The 20,838-nt window shown below is 42.3% G+C and overlaps 1 protein-coding gene across 1 annotated transcript in view; it reads left to right on the top strand.

The window, feature by feature from the left end:
• Window positions 1-9,114: 9,114 nt before the first annotated feature.
• The window catches only part of PDGFC (platelet derived growth factor C), a 224,169-nt gene continuing 212,445 nt past the window's right edge, over window positions 9,115-20,838 (top strand). Inside the window, exon 1 of the mRNA XM_045019907.1 lies at window positions 9,115-10,049. Within this exon, the coding sequence (XP_044875842.1) occupies window positions 9,932-10,049 (118 nt within the window). The 5' untranslated portion in view covers window positions 9,115-9,931. The remainder of the gene's footprint in view (window positions 10,050-20,838) is intronic.

The following is a 20,838-nucleotide window of genomic DNA, read 5'->3' as shown; positions in this document are numbered from 1 at the left end:
GACAATGAACCTCAATTCTGTTTTGAAGAATTTCAGAGGTTCCGGGCTTCAAATGGAATTCAGAACATACATTCTGCTCCTTATCATCCTGCTACAAATGGACTAGCAGAACACTTTGTACAGACACTTAAGAATGCCATAAGAGCTAACAAGTCTATTTTGAGTCATCAGCAGAAATTGGACAACCTCTTCCTTGTCTATAGGAAAACACCATGTGCTACTACCCATAAGTCACCTACAACTTTTTTTTTCAGTGATCTTTACATACTTGTTGGGACAAAGAACGTCCTGATGTTGCCTCATGTGTAGCTAAATCGCAAGCTATGCTAATTGATTCACAATGTGAGACTTGTCATGATTCTTTTCAAGTAGGAAACTAAGTGTGGACTTTCAGCTACTGTTGTAGAGTGAAATGGGTACCTGGAGAACTTGTAAAGTGCAGAACCTGTTTTGTTCATGGTAAATGTTCCAGTAGGACTTTCTGTTTTTCTGATCAAACCTCCTTCCATTACAACTCCTATTTTTGATGACTAGTTGGAAGAAACTTTGGTACCAGATCCAGCTGATTCATTACCATTGACTGTTCCTTTTGTTCAAGACAATGTTGCACCACCATTACCACATTATCCCAACAGAGTGCAAAAATGAGTGGTGTGCTTGAATTTATAAATTGTTTATCTAGTGAGTTGCTATTCCAGGTCAGAATAATCCCTTGTAATTCAAGAGTCTGCAGTAGTCTGCCCACAACTTTTAGTTAGTTTATATAGTGTTTTATGTTAGCCTTGTAAATAATATAAATATATTTGCAAAGTATTTTAAAGTAGGGTGGAGAAATGTGATGTCGCTTTGTTTAAGTGTTTTGGGTGCCCCATACTCCTCACCCCAGTGAAAAGCCTCACATTGGTTTTGATTTCTGTTTTGCTGTCAGAACAATAAAGCTATCACAGCAGACAGCTGTCTTTTTAATGTCTCCCCATGTCTCTATCACCTTCTCTACCAAGTCCAAATAGAATACATACAATGGTGGTTTTGCCTTAAAACATTTTAAGTCTCAAATGGTCTAATTAAAAACAAGTTTTATTATGAAAGGAGAGAAAAATAAATTGGCTGTATAACATATACTCAAATTATGCAAAAACTAATCCAGATAAAACAGATTCTCATCTGGTGTAAATAGGAACTTTGCCATTAGCTTTGTGTTAGCTAACGTGTTTTAAAAACACACTTTTATCCTAGTGAAGACATACCCCAAGTGTCTCATCTCCCTTCCGTCTCCAAAAGGATGTCTACATGATGAAAAATGGTGATTCTTGAAATTCTAATTAGTTTTAACATGGACAGCTAACTGGACTGTAAAGGTGTTAAACTAGGTCAATATTGTTAAATGGACTTTCCAGTTATGTTAAAGTAACTCTATTGAGCTAAATTGATTGATGAAAATAACCTTTTTGTCATGTATACAGGGTCCAGGTGATTCATGTAATCTTATATACAGTCTGAAATCCTTTTGATGTTAAAGGTGCTGTTCATCCTAATCCTATATAATCCCCCAAAGATTTTTACAGAGGTGTCCCCTGAAATGAGAGATTACAGTGTCTTATAAAATACATGTTTTCCAAATCTATCTAGGGTATATTTGCTGAATTGGATAACCACTTTGTGGGTTCTTTGTTTCCTTTTAATGTACAATTCCAAAATTCCTCTATTATCTTTGACCTTACCTTGCCCTTGAAAAGTAATAAATATAGGGAAATGATCATTCCCCATTCCTTCTTCCTTATATATTTCCCAGTTACATTTACTTGCAATATCTGCTGTTATAATTCCCCAGTTTAAGCAGAAAAAAATTACCATCTGCTGCATTAAATCTAGTTGGGATGCCACCATTTAAAACCACTGGATAGAAATGCTCATTGATGAAAACAAAGCATGCACCATTTTTATCAATTGTCTTATTTACCCACAATTTCTTATGACTATTTAGGTCACCGCATATAATATATGGTCTTCTAGCTATTCTTCACTATTTCTTGTAGCTCTGAACTTTCTGATTTCTCACATGGGTTATAAATATTATAAACCCTTAAATCCTTGAAGATCTTCTGCATTGGGATCTCAACAGCATTATAGTCTAGGCCAGGGGTCCATGCCTGTTGTTGTTGCTAGTTGCTCTACTTTGTATTTTACATTAAACAACAGAAGAGAGGGAAAATAGAGATTAGACTGGATGTGACCATGTTGTGTCCTTGCAGCAATCAGCTATACCAATCGCCACAACAACAGGCATGGATCCAAATCTGTCCAAAAGATTTTTGTTTTGTTATTGTATTTTATATCTGCATCTTTAAAAATCCAAACACACTGACAGAAACTATCTTATCCGAATGGATTATTTTTAGGGGGTTGGGGGCAAAAAGGATTTGGAAAAAATACAAATTCCAATACTAGATTTTTGTTTAAATCCTATGTAACAGGGTAGCTGGCCCCTTAATTGAAATTGGGCTCAGCTCTCCTGTTCCAATCTAGTTGTGCTGTGGTTGGTGTAATGAGGAGAGTGGGGCTGCCCCTTGGGAGCTATAAATGAAATCATTCCAAAAGAAATAGATAACACAGAACCCAGAGTCCAGAATGTGAGTTGGAAAGTCCTGAGACTAGAGAGAGCTTAAGAAAAGAGCAGTGCTAAATTGAGAGCTTCAGTGAAGAGATGCCCTTGAAGGAGGAAGCAGTAAGAATTTCCTAAGGAGTAGTAGAGCAAGTAAGGCAGCTGGGATCACTTACAAACTTCACCAGGCCAGAGAGCTGTGGTTAGAAAGGGTTGAAGGCTGGTAGCAGTAGAGGGATATTCTTGCTGGCTCTCAGAGCTGGAGAGCTGAAGCCAGGGAGGGCTGAAGAGGGATGAAGGGGTTAGCCTTCTGATGATTCTGGGCAAGAGTTGGATCCATACCTGGGAAGGAAACTGTGTGGAGAAACACCCAAGCTAGAGGGGCAGGGGTAAATAGTGGTGAGAGATGCTGAAGCCACATCTGAGTGTCTAAGCATGATGAAAAATGCCAGAGTTATACATGGTATGTTGCTGGACTGCTGGGACTTCAAAGATTGAATACACTGTTTGGACTGTGCTGGGGATTATGGCTGTGGGACTCTTTTAATAAATTAACCCTGCAAAGGCTGTCTGTATGTGGAGATACTGGGGAGTCTGGAAAAAGGGAAAATGAAGGCAGGCTCACTTGTTATGCCGTGACCTGATGAAGGAGGGTGCCTCAGCTGAGGCTACCTTTTCACATATGGAGGACAACATGGGTAGCTGATCACCCCAAGAGAAAAGGAAAATTGAGGAAGGGCCTCCTTGCAGGGCCACCCTTAGGTGGCAAGAGGATATTCTAGAAGCAGTTGCCCTATGACAGCCTGTAAGTAAAATGTTTTTTATATATATATCTGGTGTTTTTATTACATCAACCTTTCTGTATTTATGGTGCAGTACATTAAACTGAACTAGTAACTTATTTTGTGGGGAAGAGGGAAGGACTGGAAGCTCACTGTGAACAGGGTGATGGAGGGACAGGGAGGTGGGAGAGGAGAGTTAGTGAGGCTTGGCTGGGGGAGGGAACTAGCTCTCGGCAGGAAGTGGGGGAGGTCCTGCTGGTTCCTACCTGCTTCCAGGCCCTGTGGTGGCTGCTCCAGCCCCTCTGCATCCCATGCTTGCATCCGGCCCCCCACCCTGTGTGTGTGTGTGTGAGAGAGAGTGTTTACATGGGGGTGATAGCGCCCCACCCCCTTGGTTTTACTGCCGTGACTTGTGTGTTTTTCTTTTTGTCGTAACCAAAGTGTGGATGGTCAGGCCTAGTGGTTGAAACAGGACAGGAACAAGGCTGGGAACAGGACTGATCACAGCTGCAGTCATAAGTGCTGAACAGACAGTGACCTGCTGCTTCTGAACTTAAAAGCAGGCCTGCTGGTTCTCTTCTTTCAATCAGGTAGTCCTACTGTAAGTAACCCAGCTGAGCTTGTCAATGTACCTGGAGGCTGTGCTGGCTAGTCCTCAGCCTCAGCTAAATGAGCTCATCCTTGACACTTCTAAATCTACAGATATTGCTTGCTATTTGTAAGAAAGCAAAAATCTCTTGAGCATTGAAGTAATTGGGACTCTTTTTATTAATGTCGATGAGTTTTAGATTGGGCCCAAAGGAAAGATCATATAAATTGGAGCTACTGTGGGTCAGCGCTAATTTATTCTTCCTCTTTTTGGCAAATAACATATTCCTGTTCTTTCCCAAAATGTAACTGACTAGCTGAGAAAATTCATTCAGTGTAATCACTGTCTCTGATCCACTTTTGCTGATCTAGATCACTGAACTCTCAAACACTTAACTTCACTCAATGTTTGCAAATAGCCTAATGGGTAATGCCAATATCATGATTTTTTAATTTGCCTGGGCTATTTTGGGGTAGTATGTTAATACAGCAGCCATATTTAAAAGTTCTTTCTTCCTCAAGCCACATGTGACTCTCATTCATTTCAATGGGAGTGTCACCTAAAATCATGAAGGACAGTATATGTGTGTGCACAATGCCTATTAATACTAATCCACATCAAAGATCTATGGATTAATAATAATTTTTTTTGAGCTAGACTATGGCAAATTCTCACCCACCTCTTAAAAGGCATAAATCCAGCTTTATGTGAGAAATCCTAACAGATCAAAGAATATACTCCTTCAGTCATGAGGCTGAACTTCCATTGCACTTAGTAGTGACACTATCTAAGGAAGGATGTCCAGATTTGGCTCATAATTAGTCAATTTGGGGTAATCCTAGAGATTGCAGACCAGTGAACTTCACTCCAGTAGCAGGAAAAAATTTGAAATGATAATTTTAAAATGGAATTATAAAACATGATGAACATAATATAAGAAGGACAAACCCGTACAGCTTTCTCTAAAGGAAAATTGCGCCTCTCTAATCTATTAGAAATTTTTGAGTGTCAACAAAATAATGAAGTGGTTGACACAATTTATTTAAACTTTCAAAAGTCTTTGATAAAGTCCCTCACATTAAGATACTGAAGAAGCAAAGTTGTCATGAGGTGAGAGGTAAAGTACTGTCATGGCATAGAACTGGCTAAGAGACAACGTGGAGGAATAAATAGTCATTTTTTGAAATGGCAATGGGTTAAGATGCATAGGGTTCTATGTGGGCCAGGTGCTGTTCAAAGTATTTATCAATGATCTGGAAAAGGAAATGAACAGTGAAGAGTCAGGTTTCAGAGTAGCACCGTGTTAGTCTGTATCCGTAAAAAGAAAGTAAAGTATCAGAATTTTAAATGACACAGGGTTAGTTAGGTTAGTCAAGACTAAAATAGACTGAGGAATTTCAGAAGTACTTAATAGTAGACCTAAGGGCAGGTCTACACTACCGATAAAGTCAACCTAACTTACATCGCTCAGGGATGTGAAAAATCCCCTCCAGCAGTGACGCAAATTTCATGCTCTCCATACCAGTGCTTTGTCAGTGTGAGAGCATCTCTCACTGACATAGCTTGAACTTCTCGCTGAGGTGGAGTAATTATGCCGATGGGAGAGCACTCTCCCATCGGCATAGCATGTCTTCACCAGAAACGCCACAGCAGCACAGCTGCATTGGTGTAGTACTGTAGTATAGACTTGCCCTAAGTGAAATTCAGTACTGGCAAATGCAAGATAAGGTGCATTGGAAGAAATATTCTGAACAACTCATATACATTGTTGTGTCCTAAAGTAACCAGCCATTCAGAAAAAAAAAGTTGGGTGTTATTGTGGGTGACTCAAGGTAAACCTCTGCTTAATGTGCAGTGGCAATTAAATAAATAAAAAACCTTCAAACAAATCTTGAATGCATAAGAAATGTGATGAAAAATAATAATTAAAACATTATTCCATGCCTGGAATACTGTTTAGTTCTGTCCCTTTCTAAAAAGAATACAACAGAAATAGAGGGGGCTTAGAGGTGGACAAGAAGAACTAGATGTGTAGAGATTTAATGAAGAGAGATTTAAAAGTAAAGAATTATCTACTTTATAGAGAGGAAATAACAGGAGATATGGCAGAAGTATACAAAAATAATGCAAGGGATAGAGAAGGTTAATTGAGTGCTTCAACTGATCTAGTCTCAGAATACAAAGACAAAGAAACATTCAGTGAAACTGAAAAGCAACAAATTTAAAATGATAAATATGCAACGAGATATCACTGAAAAGAAAAACTTAGTATGTTTTTTTTAAAAAGATTATCCTTTTATATAGCTAGGTTCTAAAAACATTTTTGGAAAGGATATAAATTTCCATGCTTCAAGGCATAAGCCAATTTTTAATTGATGAGGGTTTAGAAAAATAAAACAAAACAAACCTCCCAATAGAGGAAAATTGTATTCCATAGTTGTCCACTATGGGGTTTCTTGCACTTCCTTTGAATCATCTGGTGCTGGCAAGTATAAGAGGCAGGATACTGGACTAGAACCACTGGTCTAATGCAGTATTGAAATTTCTCTAGCCAAAACTTTTGAAAGCAACTAGTGCTTTAATGTATAGGTGTCTAACCTGAAATGTTTTGAAGGTGTCTGAATGTCCAGAAAATACTCAGCATCCACCCTCTGAAAATCAGTCCCCCTTAAGCTGCCTCTGCTCAGTATTGGAGGCACCCCAAATCACTGCTGAATGGTCAATGTTCCTATGTGCAGTAACTTTAAAATCTTGGAAGGGATAAATAAGCATGTCACCCTAGCTAAAATTTCTATTCCAGTAACATACATTTAAATATTTGTAAGTCTATATGTATGTTAACCCAAATCTAACTTGTATTTTCCAAAACAAATAAAACCTTGTTAAAATACGTACTACTTTGTTTGACAATCAAATGTTATTGTTTATAATCAGCCAGGTAAGATTTCTTTAAAGCACTCAGTTTGTCATATTTGTTTTCTCATTTTTAAATAACGAGGTTGGAAGACAGAAATCAAATACAGTGTCCTTTGCACAGCAGGCCTGTACCAAAGCACTGCAATTTCTACAGAGCTTAGCACAACCTAGTTGTGGCCTTTTAAGTGCTACTACAACGTGATTCATTCAAAACAGACAACCCCTGTCCCTGCCTCCCTGGTTTCAGAGTCTCCCCTATGTGTGGAAGAAATGCAGCTCTGCTGTGCAAGAGGAGAGTAAGGTTCTGGAGGGCCATAGAAGACCCTGGTAGAGCACAGGTGGAACTTTACTGGGGGTGGGGCTGAGCATCCATTGATGCATAGATCTTCCCCCACAGTCAGCTCAGGGCCATTGTTTTGGAGTAACCGATGAGGAACTGCTGCAGAACTGCATTATGACTAGGGAAGGGAGATGATTCATTCACATTCAGCCCTCTAACACATCTATCAAGCATCCATCCCCTTACTCAGGCTGAGTGCTGGACTGCCAATGTGAGGCTTAATGCACTCAGGTTAATGAGTCTGTGGCAGATTTAACAATATTTGAGAGGATGATACTTGTACAGGTCTTATCCTGAAAGATGTTGCATATCCTCATTTCCTACTGAACTTAATGAGATTTGAGGGCACTCATTGATTCACAGAACTGGGGTTCATCCTGCTAAAGAAACAGCACAAAAGCTGTCCCAGAGTGTGCCTGCTTAAAGGGGGCAAGGATGTAGCTTGATTCACTGAACAATGCTGCAGGTTACAAAATAACATTTCTATCTTCAGAAGAAGGAAGATAATGGTTGAATGACACAAAGTAGCATTTCAATTTATTTACGTAAGTGGCTTACGTTCTCATTTCAAGGTAGATGAAATAATATGTAGTGATGAAAGAAAACTAAGCCGTACCTAAGCATTTAAAAAAAAATCTCTTCCTATTTCATTTCCAAATATCAGGGGAACAATTTAAATGAAGAGTTTAACTATGCATTTATTTTTTTCGAATACAAGCCAACTGCCATCAAAACAAATAAACAAAAACCCATAAATATAGGAGACTTGCACAATAAACAAATGTCACCATAATGATTCCTCTTAATTAAGGAATTTGACAATGAATAAAGAAAATAAAAACTGGCCTGAAGTACAAAGAGCCTGATTCTCCATTCAGATTCCCCGTGGACAACCCTCGCCAGCCCTCTCTGAAGTCAATGGGGCTGTGGGTCTGCCCCCAGGGACCTGCTTACAGCAGTAAGGCCGAAGTCTGTATGTGGAGCTGAACTCCCACTTACTTTGGAGCCAGGCGTTTGACTGGGCCCACTATCAAGGCGGCTGCAAGTTGTGAAGTTTGGCTGGACAGCCGAACCTGCCCAAAGCTGGGCAGTGTTCCGAGCTGGGGATCGAGCCCATCTCTATTTCAAACCCCACAGCCAGGGGTGGCTAATGGGCTGTGTGACTGAGCCACCCCAAGCCAGCGAGGCTGGAAGGGTCAGAGAGGCTCCTTGCGCTGTACTGGAGACAAGACGCCCTGACTCAGCCAGAGCGAGCGGCGATGAGCCGTTTCCTGCGATCCGCTGTGACCTGGCAACAAACATCCAGCTGATGAAAGCAGGAGCGGCGGGGACATGGGGAGAGGGGGCAGAACTCGCCCGAATATTCCCTCCCGTGTCTTGGCGGCCTTCGCAAGCGCCGGGGGCTCCCTGGAGGCGTGGGGCCCTTGTCTGGCAGGTTAACGTTTGTTTTGCTTGCTCTGAAGCCTTCCCCTCTGCCCGGGGCGGGCCCAGACTGGCCGTGCTCAGCCCCAGCCCGGCAGCGCCGCGCTCTGCTCTGCTCTGCTCGCACCTGTTGGCAGCCAAAGGCAGGGAGAGCCAGGCTGCTGCAGCAGCAGCAGCTCCGCTTTGCGCCGCTTCCCCCCTTCCCCGCGCAGCGGCAAGCTCCCCCCCGCGCCAGCAGCCCCCGGCTGGGCTGGCCACTCCGCCTCCCTGCGCGCCCCTCCTGGCGAGACGAGGGGTAACCTCCTCCGGGCGGGAGCCCTGGGCAGGGCCGGGCCGGTTCAGCCGGGCGGCGGATCCAGGCAGAGGGTGCCGGGCAGGAGGAGAAGGGGGATCCGGGCAGCAGAGGGGGCTGGGGAAGGTGACCCAGCAGGGAAGAGCCGAAGGGCTCTGGGAGGGGGACCGCAGGGAGTAGGGGCAGGCTCCTGGGGGAGGGGAGCCGGGCCGGCTTGGTGGGGGCTCCGGGCGGCGGCGCTAGTCCCGGCTCTTTCTTTTAACGCGAACTGCTGTCGCGTCAAACTCAAACCAGGTGCCGGGCTCGGGCTGTGTGCAGCCGCTGGCGGGGGAGAGCCGAGCAGCAGCAGCCGCCGCCGCCTGCCCCGGCTGCGTGCGCTAGGACGGGCACTTTGTTCGCTCTCCCACCCCCTCCCCTGAGGCCGGCCGGCCGCCGAGGGGCAGGGCAGAGCCACGCGCGGGAGGGGGAGCGGACCCTGCGGAGGGGCGAGGGAGGCTGCCCGGCTGGCAGCGCGGCTGTCGAGCAGAGGGCGAAGAAGGGGTTTCTCAGGGAGCTCGCCTTGCTCCCCGCCCCCTCCCCGCGCTGTTCCTGCTGTTTTGCTGGTGGAGCTGACAGGTGCTGCTCCGAGGCAGCGGCGACTCCTCTCGTCCCCTCCTCCCTTGGCCCCAGTGTGCGCTGGGCGCCTTCGCCAGCCTTCTCCCTCCCAGCGCCGCGCGGATTGCGGAGCCCTTGCGAAGCTGGTTTGGGTCCAGCCTTTGCTTTGATCCTATAGCGCCCCCCCCCACCTGAGACACGGAGAAAGGCGCTAGGACAAAGTTTGGATGGGATTATGTGGAAACTACCCTGCACTTCTGCGCTGCCAAAGCAGGCTCAGGGCTGCTTTCTCCCCAGCGGCGCAGCCGGCGCCTGGTGGTGGTGAAAGAGACTCGGGACTTGCCGGCGAGCTGAACGTGCCTGGTGTGTGTGATAACTTCCCCCGGTCAGCCAAATGCTCCTCTTCGCCCTACTCCTGCTGACATCTGCCCTGGCCAGCCAGAGACATGGAGCCCAAGCGGAGTCCAATCTGAGCGTCAAGCTGCAGGTCTCCAGCGCCAAGGAGCAGAATGGTAAGGCACGGCCGGTGTCCCGCTCCGTGCTAGGGAAGGAGGGGTGGGTAGGGAAGGAGGGGTGTATTAACTCTGCAATTTCGGAGGCCGGGCTGTCACGAACCTGTGACCCTCTCAAGTGAGTGTAACTTCACAATGCACAACACGCCGTGCAGGCCGTCCCGAGTGAGACTGTAAACATCTCACTGAAACTCACTGCGGGAGGGGAAAAAAAAATCTTACATCGCCCGAGTGAGCCTCTAAGATCGAAGCCCAAATGAATGAGACTTGGCAGGTCTGTCTTCGCTGTGTGTTTGTCACTCCAGGAAACTTGTCAGCCTCGTTAACTGAAGCCGGGGAGGTAAAAGGGCACCCATTTACTTGCTGGAAGATAGCAAAGAAAGAAGCTCACAGCCTGTTTGGAGACTTTATTTTGTGGGTGGTGGTTTAAAATGTTTCTTTCCTTCCTTTTTGTTTTTCTGACTACACCTTTGTGCTCTAATCCTTCCTTCTCTGGTGGGGTGTTTTTGTGTCTGTTGGTGAATGAGCACTATTTTGTATGTGCTGGAAACCAGCTATTCCTGCATAGGAAATGAGAATTACTTTCAGCTTTCAAGTGTACCTGAAATGTTTAGAAAACTCTCAGATGCAAGTTCACTTGGGCGGGGATTGCTCAGAGCTGGAGAAAGGCTCCTTTCATACAGCAAGGGCAGCTTCAGGGTGTGTAATTTGCTTAGCCTCTGAACTCCATATGATTTACATTATTCAGATTTTTAAGGGCCTTTTCTCTTGATCTACTATTATGAAGTCATTTTAAAGACTACTTTAAAAACAGAAATATTGTGTAGCACATGAAACCACACTATTTATGCAGAATGTCTACAATTAGGCTATTAAACACCCTGTTTTCCAGTGATGTATGCCAATATATAAGGGGAAAAATCTTAACAGTTTGCCTGTTAGCTAGACTGTTGTTTTTCCTAGACAAACCAACATAAAGGCGCAAGCAAAATACTCCTAAAGTTTTAGTAGGTTATAAATGAAACATAACAGAAATGCAGATTTAAAGACTTGCTCAGTTCAGCAAAAACTGTCAGCTTTGAACTTGGGACTCCCTTGATGTAAGTATTATATACTGCATCTTTTAATACAAAACAAATGAAGAACTAAGTGGCCTGTTACAGACATTATGTGAATGAATAGAATGTGTGGAGTTATCAATTTTAGCAGAAAAAGAGATTAATATTGCTGCTGTTTGCTAATGTGATGACATATGGCACCTGCTGACTGCCAGGGCTACTGATCAAAGAGCAGCACAGGGATCAGTCTCTAATCAGAGCAACTGCAAAGGGCTAGGGGAAAGTGATCAAAAGAGTCAGAAACCCAGCTATACCCTGACAGGAAAATTAATCAAACTAACCTTTGTCCTCAGTACAGGAAAATATCTGTGTTGTGTGAGAATAGAAATACCTCCCATCCTCCCAATTCATCTGACTGATGGAGGTTTTAGGGAGCCAGATAGAGACAAAGTGGATTCAGGGCAAGTGTAATGAAAATATGCTTTACTCTCTTATTTATGTGGTGTATACAAGGAGCATATTGAAGTGTATGAATTACCATTGTTTTCTCAAAGCAGACAGAGTTCACGGGAGAGACATAACAGGTTGTCAGTCTTCCACAAGAGATTTGTTATGTGACAGTGCAACAGGGTCTTAAATAGGCACTAAGGCCTTATTGCCTAGCTGACCAATAAGAAAGTCTGAAAAGTGAAACTGCTACACAGGAGAGAGGTAGAATTGCTATAAAATAAATATTTATGGATAATATAAATACTTATATCTGACAGCACAACTTAGACACTGTTCATACACTGGTAATGCAGCTGCCTGAGGTCAAGCTTCAGGTAGCTAATGATCCAGTTGTCACTTTGTGAAGTACAGTAACTACATCAGAGTCTTGTAACAAATACAAACCCAGAAGAAACAGAAAAGAGTTCCAAAAATGTTACTCTTAATATATTAAATATAGTTCATATAATATAGCCATCTGAATTGTTGTTTACCTATGCTTTCATTTCTAGCTCTTAACTGTTGCACTTAGTCTAATGTAAAAGTTTAGCCAAAACTAAAACCGATACTTAATTGTTTTGACACACTTTAATTATTTGGGGGATCAGTAATGTTGGTCAGACCAGTTTTAACTTGATTTAATTAGTGATTTTTTTTTTAACTCTACAGCAACCTAAAGATTGTATAGCTTTTAGCTAGAGGCAGGTTAAAACTCCCTGTAGTTGGCTAGGAGATGTTGCTGTTCACATGCCAAAGCTTTATATACAATGTTTTGGTTCAAAGAAAAAGGGGTGGTGGTGGCTGGGAGGGAGAAACACTTTTCTTCCTCAACTTAGAAATAAAAAATTCTGTCTCCTAATTGCTAAATTGATATCTAGCCAAACAGTTGTACTACAAAACAAATTAAAATGGTAATGACTGCATGCTAGAGTAGCTATTATTGGTTCAAACTGCTCTGGGAGTTAGTTAATAACTTTACTGCTTGAATAAAGTTAAGCATGTGTATAAGTATTTGCAGGATCAGGGCCTTAGTGTCAAGAATCCAGACCCTTAACTTGAAGATGTAGCTGTACAGTGTGACTCAATGTGTTTTGGGTTTTTTTGGCTGGGGGTGGGGGGGGGCAATGTAAGGAGTTCTCTTGTTATAGTGCATATTAGGAATTACATTTTAGATACTGATTTCCCAGGCTGAATTTTTGTACACAAATAAAAGGTAGAAATTCTTGTGAGAAATAAGTATTTTACCACCATCAGCCAGGAATTCAACATGATGGGTGCTGTGGGGCAATATAGTTCTACATGAAACCACTTAAAACTACATACTTGCTTTTATCAGCCCTTTGGTATAATCAGTTCAAGTTTCTTGAAGGTTTATTTGTAAACTCTGCTTGGCATTAAGGAGTCTTAAATTATTTAATTCTGGAATATCTTTACTCAGTTGAATTACAAAACTAAAGATTAATAAGTGGTTACATTTGGAGGCTCAAAGGTGAGTGATCATTTGGTAGGCCTGAGATTGGAGTATGTGATATACTTGGTGGAGGCTGCTATTTATATGGATGAATTGTTTCCACATTTCTGTGTAATTTTGACCAAGAGGGTTCTGCTTGAATGGGTTGGCAAGTTTACAAAGCTTTGTAAGTTTGTACTATAGCTCTCTAAAATACATCCATTGCCATCTTTGTACCCATATCAAAACAGGGGCCAAGAAAAAAAATTCTGAGATTCAGTTACTCTTTTGAGACGTTCCCAATCTCCCTTGCATAAGATTTGATTCAGGGATGATTTGCATTTTTCTTCCTCCTATTACGCCTCACCATCTCTCTTTTCCTGTTACTCCTTTCATCCTGCCACTTCCGAACCAATCCTTTGGTCTTTCATTCCCCCATTCATGGCTCTATAGTTTCAACATTTGATAAGTTGGATGGGCGAAATTCACCACTGGCAAAAGTGAGTGCAACTCATTTACCACAAAGAAGATTTGTCTATTGATCTATCAGCGAATCTGGCCACAATATAGAAGTGACAGGAGAATGTAGGTCCCTTAGCCATATTCTTGGCTGTTGTGGGGCAAGATAAGTTTTGTAAATCAATTCCATAAAACTATAGAAATCAGGGTATAGGTACAAGAATATTACATAATACATCTGTGTAAGATGACAGGAAAACCTATTATCAGATGCCATGTATAACAAAATAGTTTATCTGTAATCTGCATTTAAAAAATGATAAACTACTATAGAACTTCAGGAGACCAAAGGCTTGAGATCAATCAACACACAACCAAAATCAACTGGTTAGAAATATTAATTCACATGGAATCAAGTTTTGAGCATGAATAGCAGCGATCACAGGAAGCACACGAGTGTATGTGCTGGTTTTCTACAAATGACTGTCTCATCAACGCACCTCTGCTTATGATTTAGTGTTCTAGTTCCTGCAACAATTTGTTAAAAGATGATAAAAAGTGTAGTCTATAAAAAATTCTGGAGTGGAGAGTGACACCACTCTTAGTAGAGCTGCCTGAATTATTTACAACAAATCTGAAGTCCACTGGAGGCTGATACACTCAAACCTCCAAGCTGTGGCCTGCAAAAAGCTCCATGAACGTGGGTGGAGTTTTAATGTACAGCTGAAGAGACAGTGTTCATTGAATCTCCTACCCATGGTTGGCCTCCCACAATAAGCCATGGGGTTGCCCACTTCTTACATTACATATCTTCAAAGAGAGATTGAGGCTGTGTAGGGGAAGGTAACTGATTGTAGTATGGTCAGGGGCTGATGCTGGATTTTCCTTGAAGGATTGAGTTCACTTAACTCAAAACTCTAAGCAGTCCTGTAAAAGCTTGTGCATTTTATATATCCTCAATCCAAATCTTACAAGACTCAGAAAGTAATGATTTCAGGAATAAACTTAATTTAAATTGAATATTTAGGTAAGAAAACTACTGACAATAAAGCAGTGCATTTCAAAACAGTCAGCTCTAAATGTTCTGCTACCAGCTATAACTGGTCTGATAACTACCAAGAAAATCTGCTGACTAATGCTGGGTGGTGCAGTTTTGTGCAGTCTTCTTCATTGGCAAATAGATGTCACATGTTCAGAATTGTATTTATCTAAAAGGAAAAGATCTGAAAAACTTCTATAGTTTAATCTGTTTGTTTAGTTCAAAATGTGGTTTGGTGTGAAACTTTAAAAACCCTTTAATGGAAAGAGTTAAGAGTTGTACAACACCCTTTTTAAAGTTTTAAACAAGGGATTGTGGCAAATTGGAAAAGTTTTAACAAATCTTCAGATGCGTAATGAGTGTAGTAAATAACTATGCAAGAACATTTTAAAACTCATCATTTGCTTTGTAGTTTACTGCTAACATTAATACCACTACTATTTACAGTACTACTTGTAACCTTTCTTTATTTCAGCTACTCCTCTCTGTTATGTAAAGTTTGGTTTAGTAGTGTGGAAAGTTCCCTACATGTTCCCATTTCTGTACACTCCTGCCTTTTCTCTACATTTGTTACGTATCTAAAATTGAATATTGAATGCAGTTTGCTTAAAATCTGATTTCTTGCAGTTATTGTTTTCTAATAGATTTACAGACCTTGAATCACAAATTAGTGTTTAAACTGTGTTGGTTTTTTTTTTTTTTTTTTTGCACCTCATACAGTACTTTCATATCAGAGAGAGAAACAGAATGTATACCTTGAGCCCATGAGAGCCATTCTAGTGAAGATTTCATGTTGAACTCTGTAGATAAAGTCATCTACATGGTTAGGATTTAATCCTAACCTTTTGGTTCTAATTATTATTCCAGCTGACATGTAGTAGCAAAATTGTGCTTTGCTGCCTGCAGCAGTGGTATTGCATTATAGCAATGTTTTTCATGTAGTCATTAGACCTGTCTGGCAATTCATAACTGTTGCAGTCTGCTCTCCTTTTCACAAGGGTAGCTTATTTGAATGGAATTTAGACTGTTACTCCACCTCTTTATGGCTTTTTGTATGTAAAAAAGAGCTATTTTCACCTCAGTCGCAAAATGGATGTCATGCAAAGTGAACCTCATGGTGGGTGAGCACTCTGGAGGATGTCCCAGTAGACAAGCAGAGTACATAGCGTTGTAAAGCGATTGTACTACAGAACAATAACAGAAGTAATATTCCCATATGTGAACGTTTAATAAGCACTTAAATAAATGTATATGTACCTGATTGCTTTAGAGCCAATAAATTAATTGCACATTGTGGCTTACTCAGACCTGTTATTCCTTGTTCAGAAGACTTGTACAGCTTTTATTTGAATCTGAAATATTTGGGAACACCACATAGATGAAACCTCATAATGTTTTATCAGCACAAAGCTGCAGTATAATTTTCACATTCTTGAGAGACTTGTGGGATACTATTTTAAGTTTTCAGGGTCCAGAAGATTTATGCATTCTTCTTGATCCACATTTGTATCAGCTGCAGTATGCACCTGCCTTTTGATCCCTTTGCAGAGAGAGCATATTACCAATATTACACTGGGTTTATATACAGTTAACATGTTGTGGGAGCATGTGATCATCTGGTTTTAAGTCCTGTTGTATTAATGGGTCCTCTGATGTAACTACAAATAACAGATAATGTTATAAAAACAGCTAATCTCTGTAAGTTGGTGTGATGGTTGAGTAGAAACAAAACATAACAAGTATTCTGGAGAAAATCTTTATGAACAGAAAGCAAGCAAGGTAATATAAGCAAAAGGAAATATCAGTTAAAAACTTCCTCAGTCTCTGGATCAACCCAGTCCTTAGAATCAGGTTAGTGAGTGCTGTCTTGCCCAGAGTTTCTCCTCCTGGGCTGGCAGCTTAATTCTCCACTCTATTGCAAATATGTCAAATGAATGCTAAGTGGTGTAAAATATTGCATTCTGATTTGGCATTTTACATTCCCTTTGCACAGGTGTAAACAACTGGTATAAGTTACACTTGAGATAGCAGAAACTCATTAGCTGTCAAATATCAGAGAGGTAGCCGTGTTAGTCTGGTTCTGTAAAAGCAGCAAAGAATCCTGTGGCACCTTATAGACTAACAGACATTTTGCAGCATGAGCTTTCGTGGGTGAAGCTCATGCTGCAAAACGTCTGTTAGTCTATAAGGTGCCACAGGATTCTTTGCTGCTCTTACTCATTAGCTGCTAATTCAATCCATCTGTGCAGCTTGAGTGTTATTCGCCAGTGTGGCTGCTCTTACTTGAACTAGGCTAACTGCAGAAGAGTTAACTCCTCTGCAGTGAAGACATATCTTAGTTCATCCTTTTTATAGCTTTGCCACTTATGCAGGTATTCATGGGAGGGTAAAAGAATTTGAGTAAACCTCTCATTTACTGGGAACCATGTAGTGTCCCTGCACCTTGTCACATTTCAACTCTGATAGAAATAAGGCAGTGTTCAAAAGTTATTTTGCATACAGTCAGATTCTCTCATTGTACTTATAGTGGAAGAGATGCAAAGGAAGAGTCCTTAAACATTATATTTTTTCTATGGAAATTTGGCTCTTATTAATTAATTTTTGTGAATGAAGTGTAAACATTTACTGAAAATATGATTAAAAGCAAGAAGAGATTTTTTTCAAGTTTTCTCCGGTTTCCTCTGCAAAAACCCGCATATACTTCCACCCTTGAAATTCTTTCTGGATTTTTATTAATATGTATTTGTGGACCTATCACCAGAGTAGAAGTAGAGAGGGCAATCGGTTAAAAAGTGGAAAGGCACCAGATCTGGATAACATTTCAATGGAGGTTTTTAAGGTGGACTCAAAGAATACGGTAGACAGTTTGACAGACCTTACAAAACATGTGGGAAGAAGGAAAAAAACCCCAAAACAAATGAGTGGGAAAAGGATCATATAGTGAAGCTGTCAAAGAAAGAAGACTTCAGTCAGTGTAAAACATGAGGGGCATTCAATTGCTGTCTCTCCCAAGTAAGATATGTACACAGATTTTTTCAGACAGAATAAAGAAAGCAATAGAATAAAGATTATGATGAGAACAGGCAGGGGTCAGACAGGTGAAATCATGTCTAGATCGAGTAGTAATGATAATCCTGTCATTTTATATGAATTTTATAGATTTCCAAAAAAGTCTTTGATATAGAGGAAAGGACAGTTTTATGGAACTTGCTACATCACTATGGAATCCCTCAGAAATTTGTGAACAGCATTCAGAGCTTCCATGGCAATATGAAATGGGAAGTTATACATAATAGCGAGCTGACTAAACCATTCGAGGTTACTACAGGGGTCAGACAAAGATGTCTGATGTCACCCATGATCTTATTGGGTGTGGACTGGGTAACGAGAGAGACCATAGAATAGCCATGAGGCATACAATGGACTTTCACAGAGAAGTTAGAGGACCTTGACTTTGCAGATGACATCAGCTTGCTATCCCATACCCACAGAGACATGATCTCCAGGCCTACATACAAATAAAGAAAACTAAAAGCATGAGAATCCACACACAACAAAAAACACTTATACCACTTTCTGGGACTGATGTAGAAGATATATATTTTATATATCTTGTGACCATTATAAATACAGCAGGGAGTACACGTGAAGACATTAAAGCCAGAATAGCAAAAGCTAAACAGGCTTTTGTAACCTTAAAGCTGATCTGGAGAAATAGAAATCCTGCTCTCCAAGATAAACTTGAAATATTTTACACCATTGTAAAGTTGGTCTTCCTGTATGGTGACTTGGAGACTTAAGATGTTATTATCTAAGCTCCAGGTTTTCATAAACAGCTGTCTTAGACAAATCTTCAATATCAGATGGCCAGAAAAAAATCACCAATGAAGAGGTCTGGTGGAGGATGAAACAGAAACCAACAGGAGAGGAAATTATGGAATAAAAATGGAGATGGCTAGGACATACATGGAGGAAAGTAACATAAGAAGACAGGCATTGGACAAGAACCCCTAGGGCAAGAGCTGATGAAGTAGACAAAGGAGAATATGGAAATACACAATAGAAGCAGAATTGTAAGCTATCAGAATGACTTGATAAGAAGCTAAGACCACAGCAGAAGACAGGCAAAGTTGGAAGGCAGTGGTGAAAGCCTAATGTTCCTCATGGACTACAGAGGCATAAGAGAGAAGAGATGATTTAAAGTAGTGCTTAGGGTGTCAGAAGGCCTAGGGCTTCATTATGCTAGGTTTTTTACTTACACACAGTGAGAAATTTTCCCTGTCCCAAAGATTGCGGGGGGGGAGGATAGCTCAGTGGTTTGAGCATTGGCCTGCTAAACCCAGGGTTGTGAGTTTAATCCTTGAGGGGGCCACTTAGGGATCTGGGGCAAAAATTGGTCCTGCTAGTGAAGGCAGGGGGCTGGACTCGATGACCTTTCAAGGTCCCTTCCAGTTCTAGGAAGAGATTGGTAAAAAAAAAAATCTTACAATCTAAATAGACAAGACAGATGGGGAAGTGACAGAAAATTTATTTCCTTGCAGTCACACAGCAGGTCAGTGGCATAGCTGGGATATAGCCTAGTGTCCTGACTCACAGTTCAGTGCTGTGTCTGCTAGATCATATTTCTCCCAGTGTAGCTATCATTATGCATTCCCTATTATCAGTTTCAAAATATTAAAAAGGAGAGTGCGGATTAGGGTTGCCAGGTGTCCAGTTTTTGACTGGACGAAAAGGGATGCCTGGTTGAAAAGACATCCTGGTGGCTCCAGTGAGCACTGCTGATCGGGCCGTTAAATGTTCGGTCGGTGGCACAGCGAGACAAAGGCATGCTCCCTGCCTGTCGTGGCTCCGTGCGGCTCCTGGAAGCAGCGGTATGTCTTCCCTCTGGCTCCTACGTGTAGGGGCAGCCAGGAGGTCTGCATGCTGCCCCCACTCCAAGTGCCAGCTCTGCAGCTCCCATTGGCAGGGAACCATGGCCAATGGGAGATGCAGAGGCGGTGCCTGCAGATGGGGCAGCATGCAGAACCACATGGCCGTGCCTCTATGTAGGAGCCGGAGAGGGGACATGCTGCTGTTTCTGGGAGCTGCCTGAGGTAAGTCTTGCCTGTAGCCTGCACCCGTCACCCCCTTCTGTGCCCCAACCCCCTGCCCTAGCCCAGAGCCCCTTCCTGCACTCTGATCCCCTCAGTCCTAGCCCAGAGCCCCCTCCTCCACCCTAAATCCCTCATTCCTGGCCGCACACCAGAGCCTGCACTCCCAGCCAGAACCCTCACCCCTCCTGTACTGCAACCCCCTGCCCTAGCCTGGACCTCTCTCCCTCACCCTGAACCCCCCATTTATGGCCCCACCTTGGAACCTGCACCCCCAGCCCAGAGCCTGTATCTCCTCCTACACCCCAACCCCTGCCTCAGCCTGGAGCCCCCTCCCATATTTTGAACCCCTCAGCTCCACCCCCAGCCTGGAGCCCCCTCCTGCACCCCAAACCTCTCATCCATGTCCCTACCCCAGAGCCCACACCCCCAGCCAGAACCCTCATCCCTTCTCGCATCCCAACCCACTGCCTCAGCCCAGAGCCCCCTCCCACACCCTGAACTCCTAAATTCTGGCCCCACCCCAGAGCCTGCACCTCCAGTCTGAGCCCTCACCCCCTCCCTCACCCCAACCCCCTGAGCCAGCCTGGTGAAAATGAGCGAGTGAATGAGGGTGGGGAGAGCAAGCGACAGAGGGAGGGGGGATGGAGTGAGTGGGGGCGGGGCTTCAGAGAGGGGGTGGGGCAGGTTTGGGGCTTTGGAGGAGGGGCAGGGGATGGCGCAAGGGTGTTCAGTTTCATGTGAGCAGAAAGTTGGCAACCCTAGTATGGGTGGGCTTCAAAACCTTTATCAACATTCTAGAATCATCTATAATGATTTAGAAGACTGTGTTAAACTCCATTATTATCGCCCTTACTCTGTATTTTTGAAACATTAAGTTATCAAGAGCAAGTATGAGAAGACCTGCTTTAAAAAAATCATTGAAATCAGTAAGTTTCTGTAAAATAACAATCTTATTTGAAAAAAGATCAATAGCTGCTTATGTTCATCAAAAACTGTGTTAACATTCTTTTACTTTGTTCTTACCACATAGTCTTGATATGAATTGATAAAGGACATAAAAAGGAAGATAGGCAGGAGGCTGGGTGGTGGATTTAGTTAATGCTTTAGCTGTGTAATCTGATAACTGCTTCAAAACAGCTTTAGGATATAAAAGATATGATGTCCTTAATGTAGTTCCCAATATTCCACATCTTCAAACCAT

Source organism: Mauremys mutica, chromosome 5, assembly GCF_020497125.1.
Source record: "Mauremys mutica isolate MM-2020 ecotype Southern chromosome 5, ASM2049712v1, whole genome shotgun sequence".
Lineage (NCBI taxonomy): Eukaryota > Metazoa > Chordata > Testudines > Geoemydidae > Mauremys > Mauremys mutica.
This window is presented reverse-complemented; position numbering and strand designations above follow the sequence as displayed.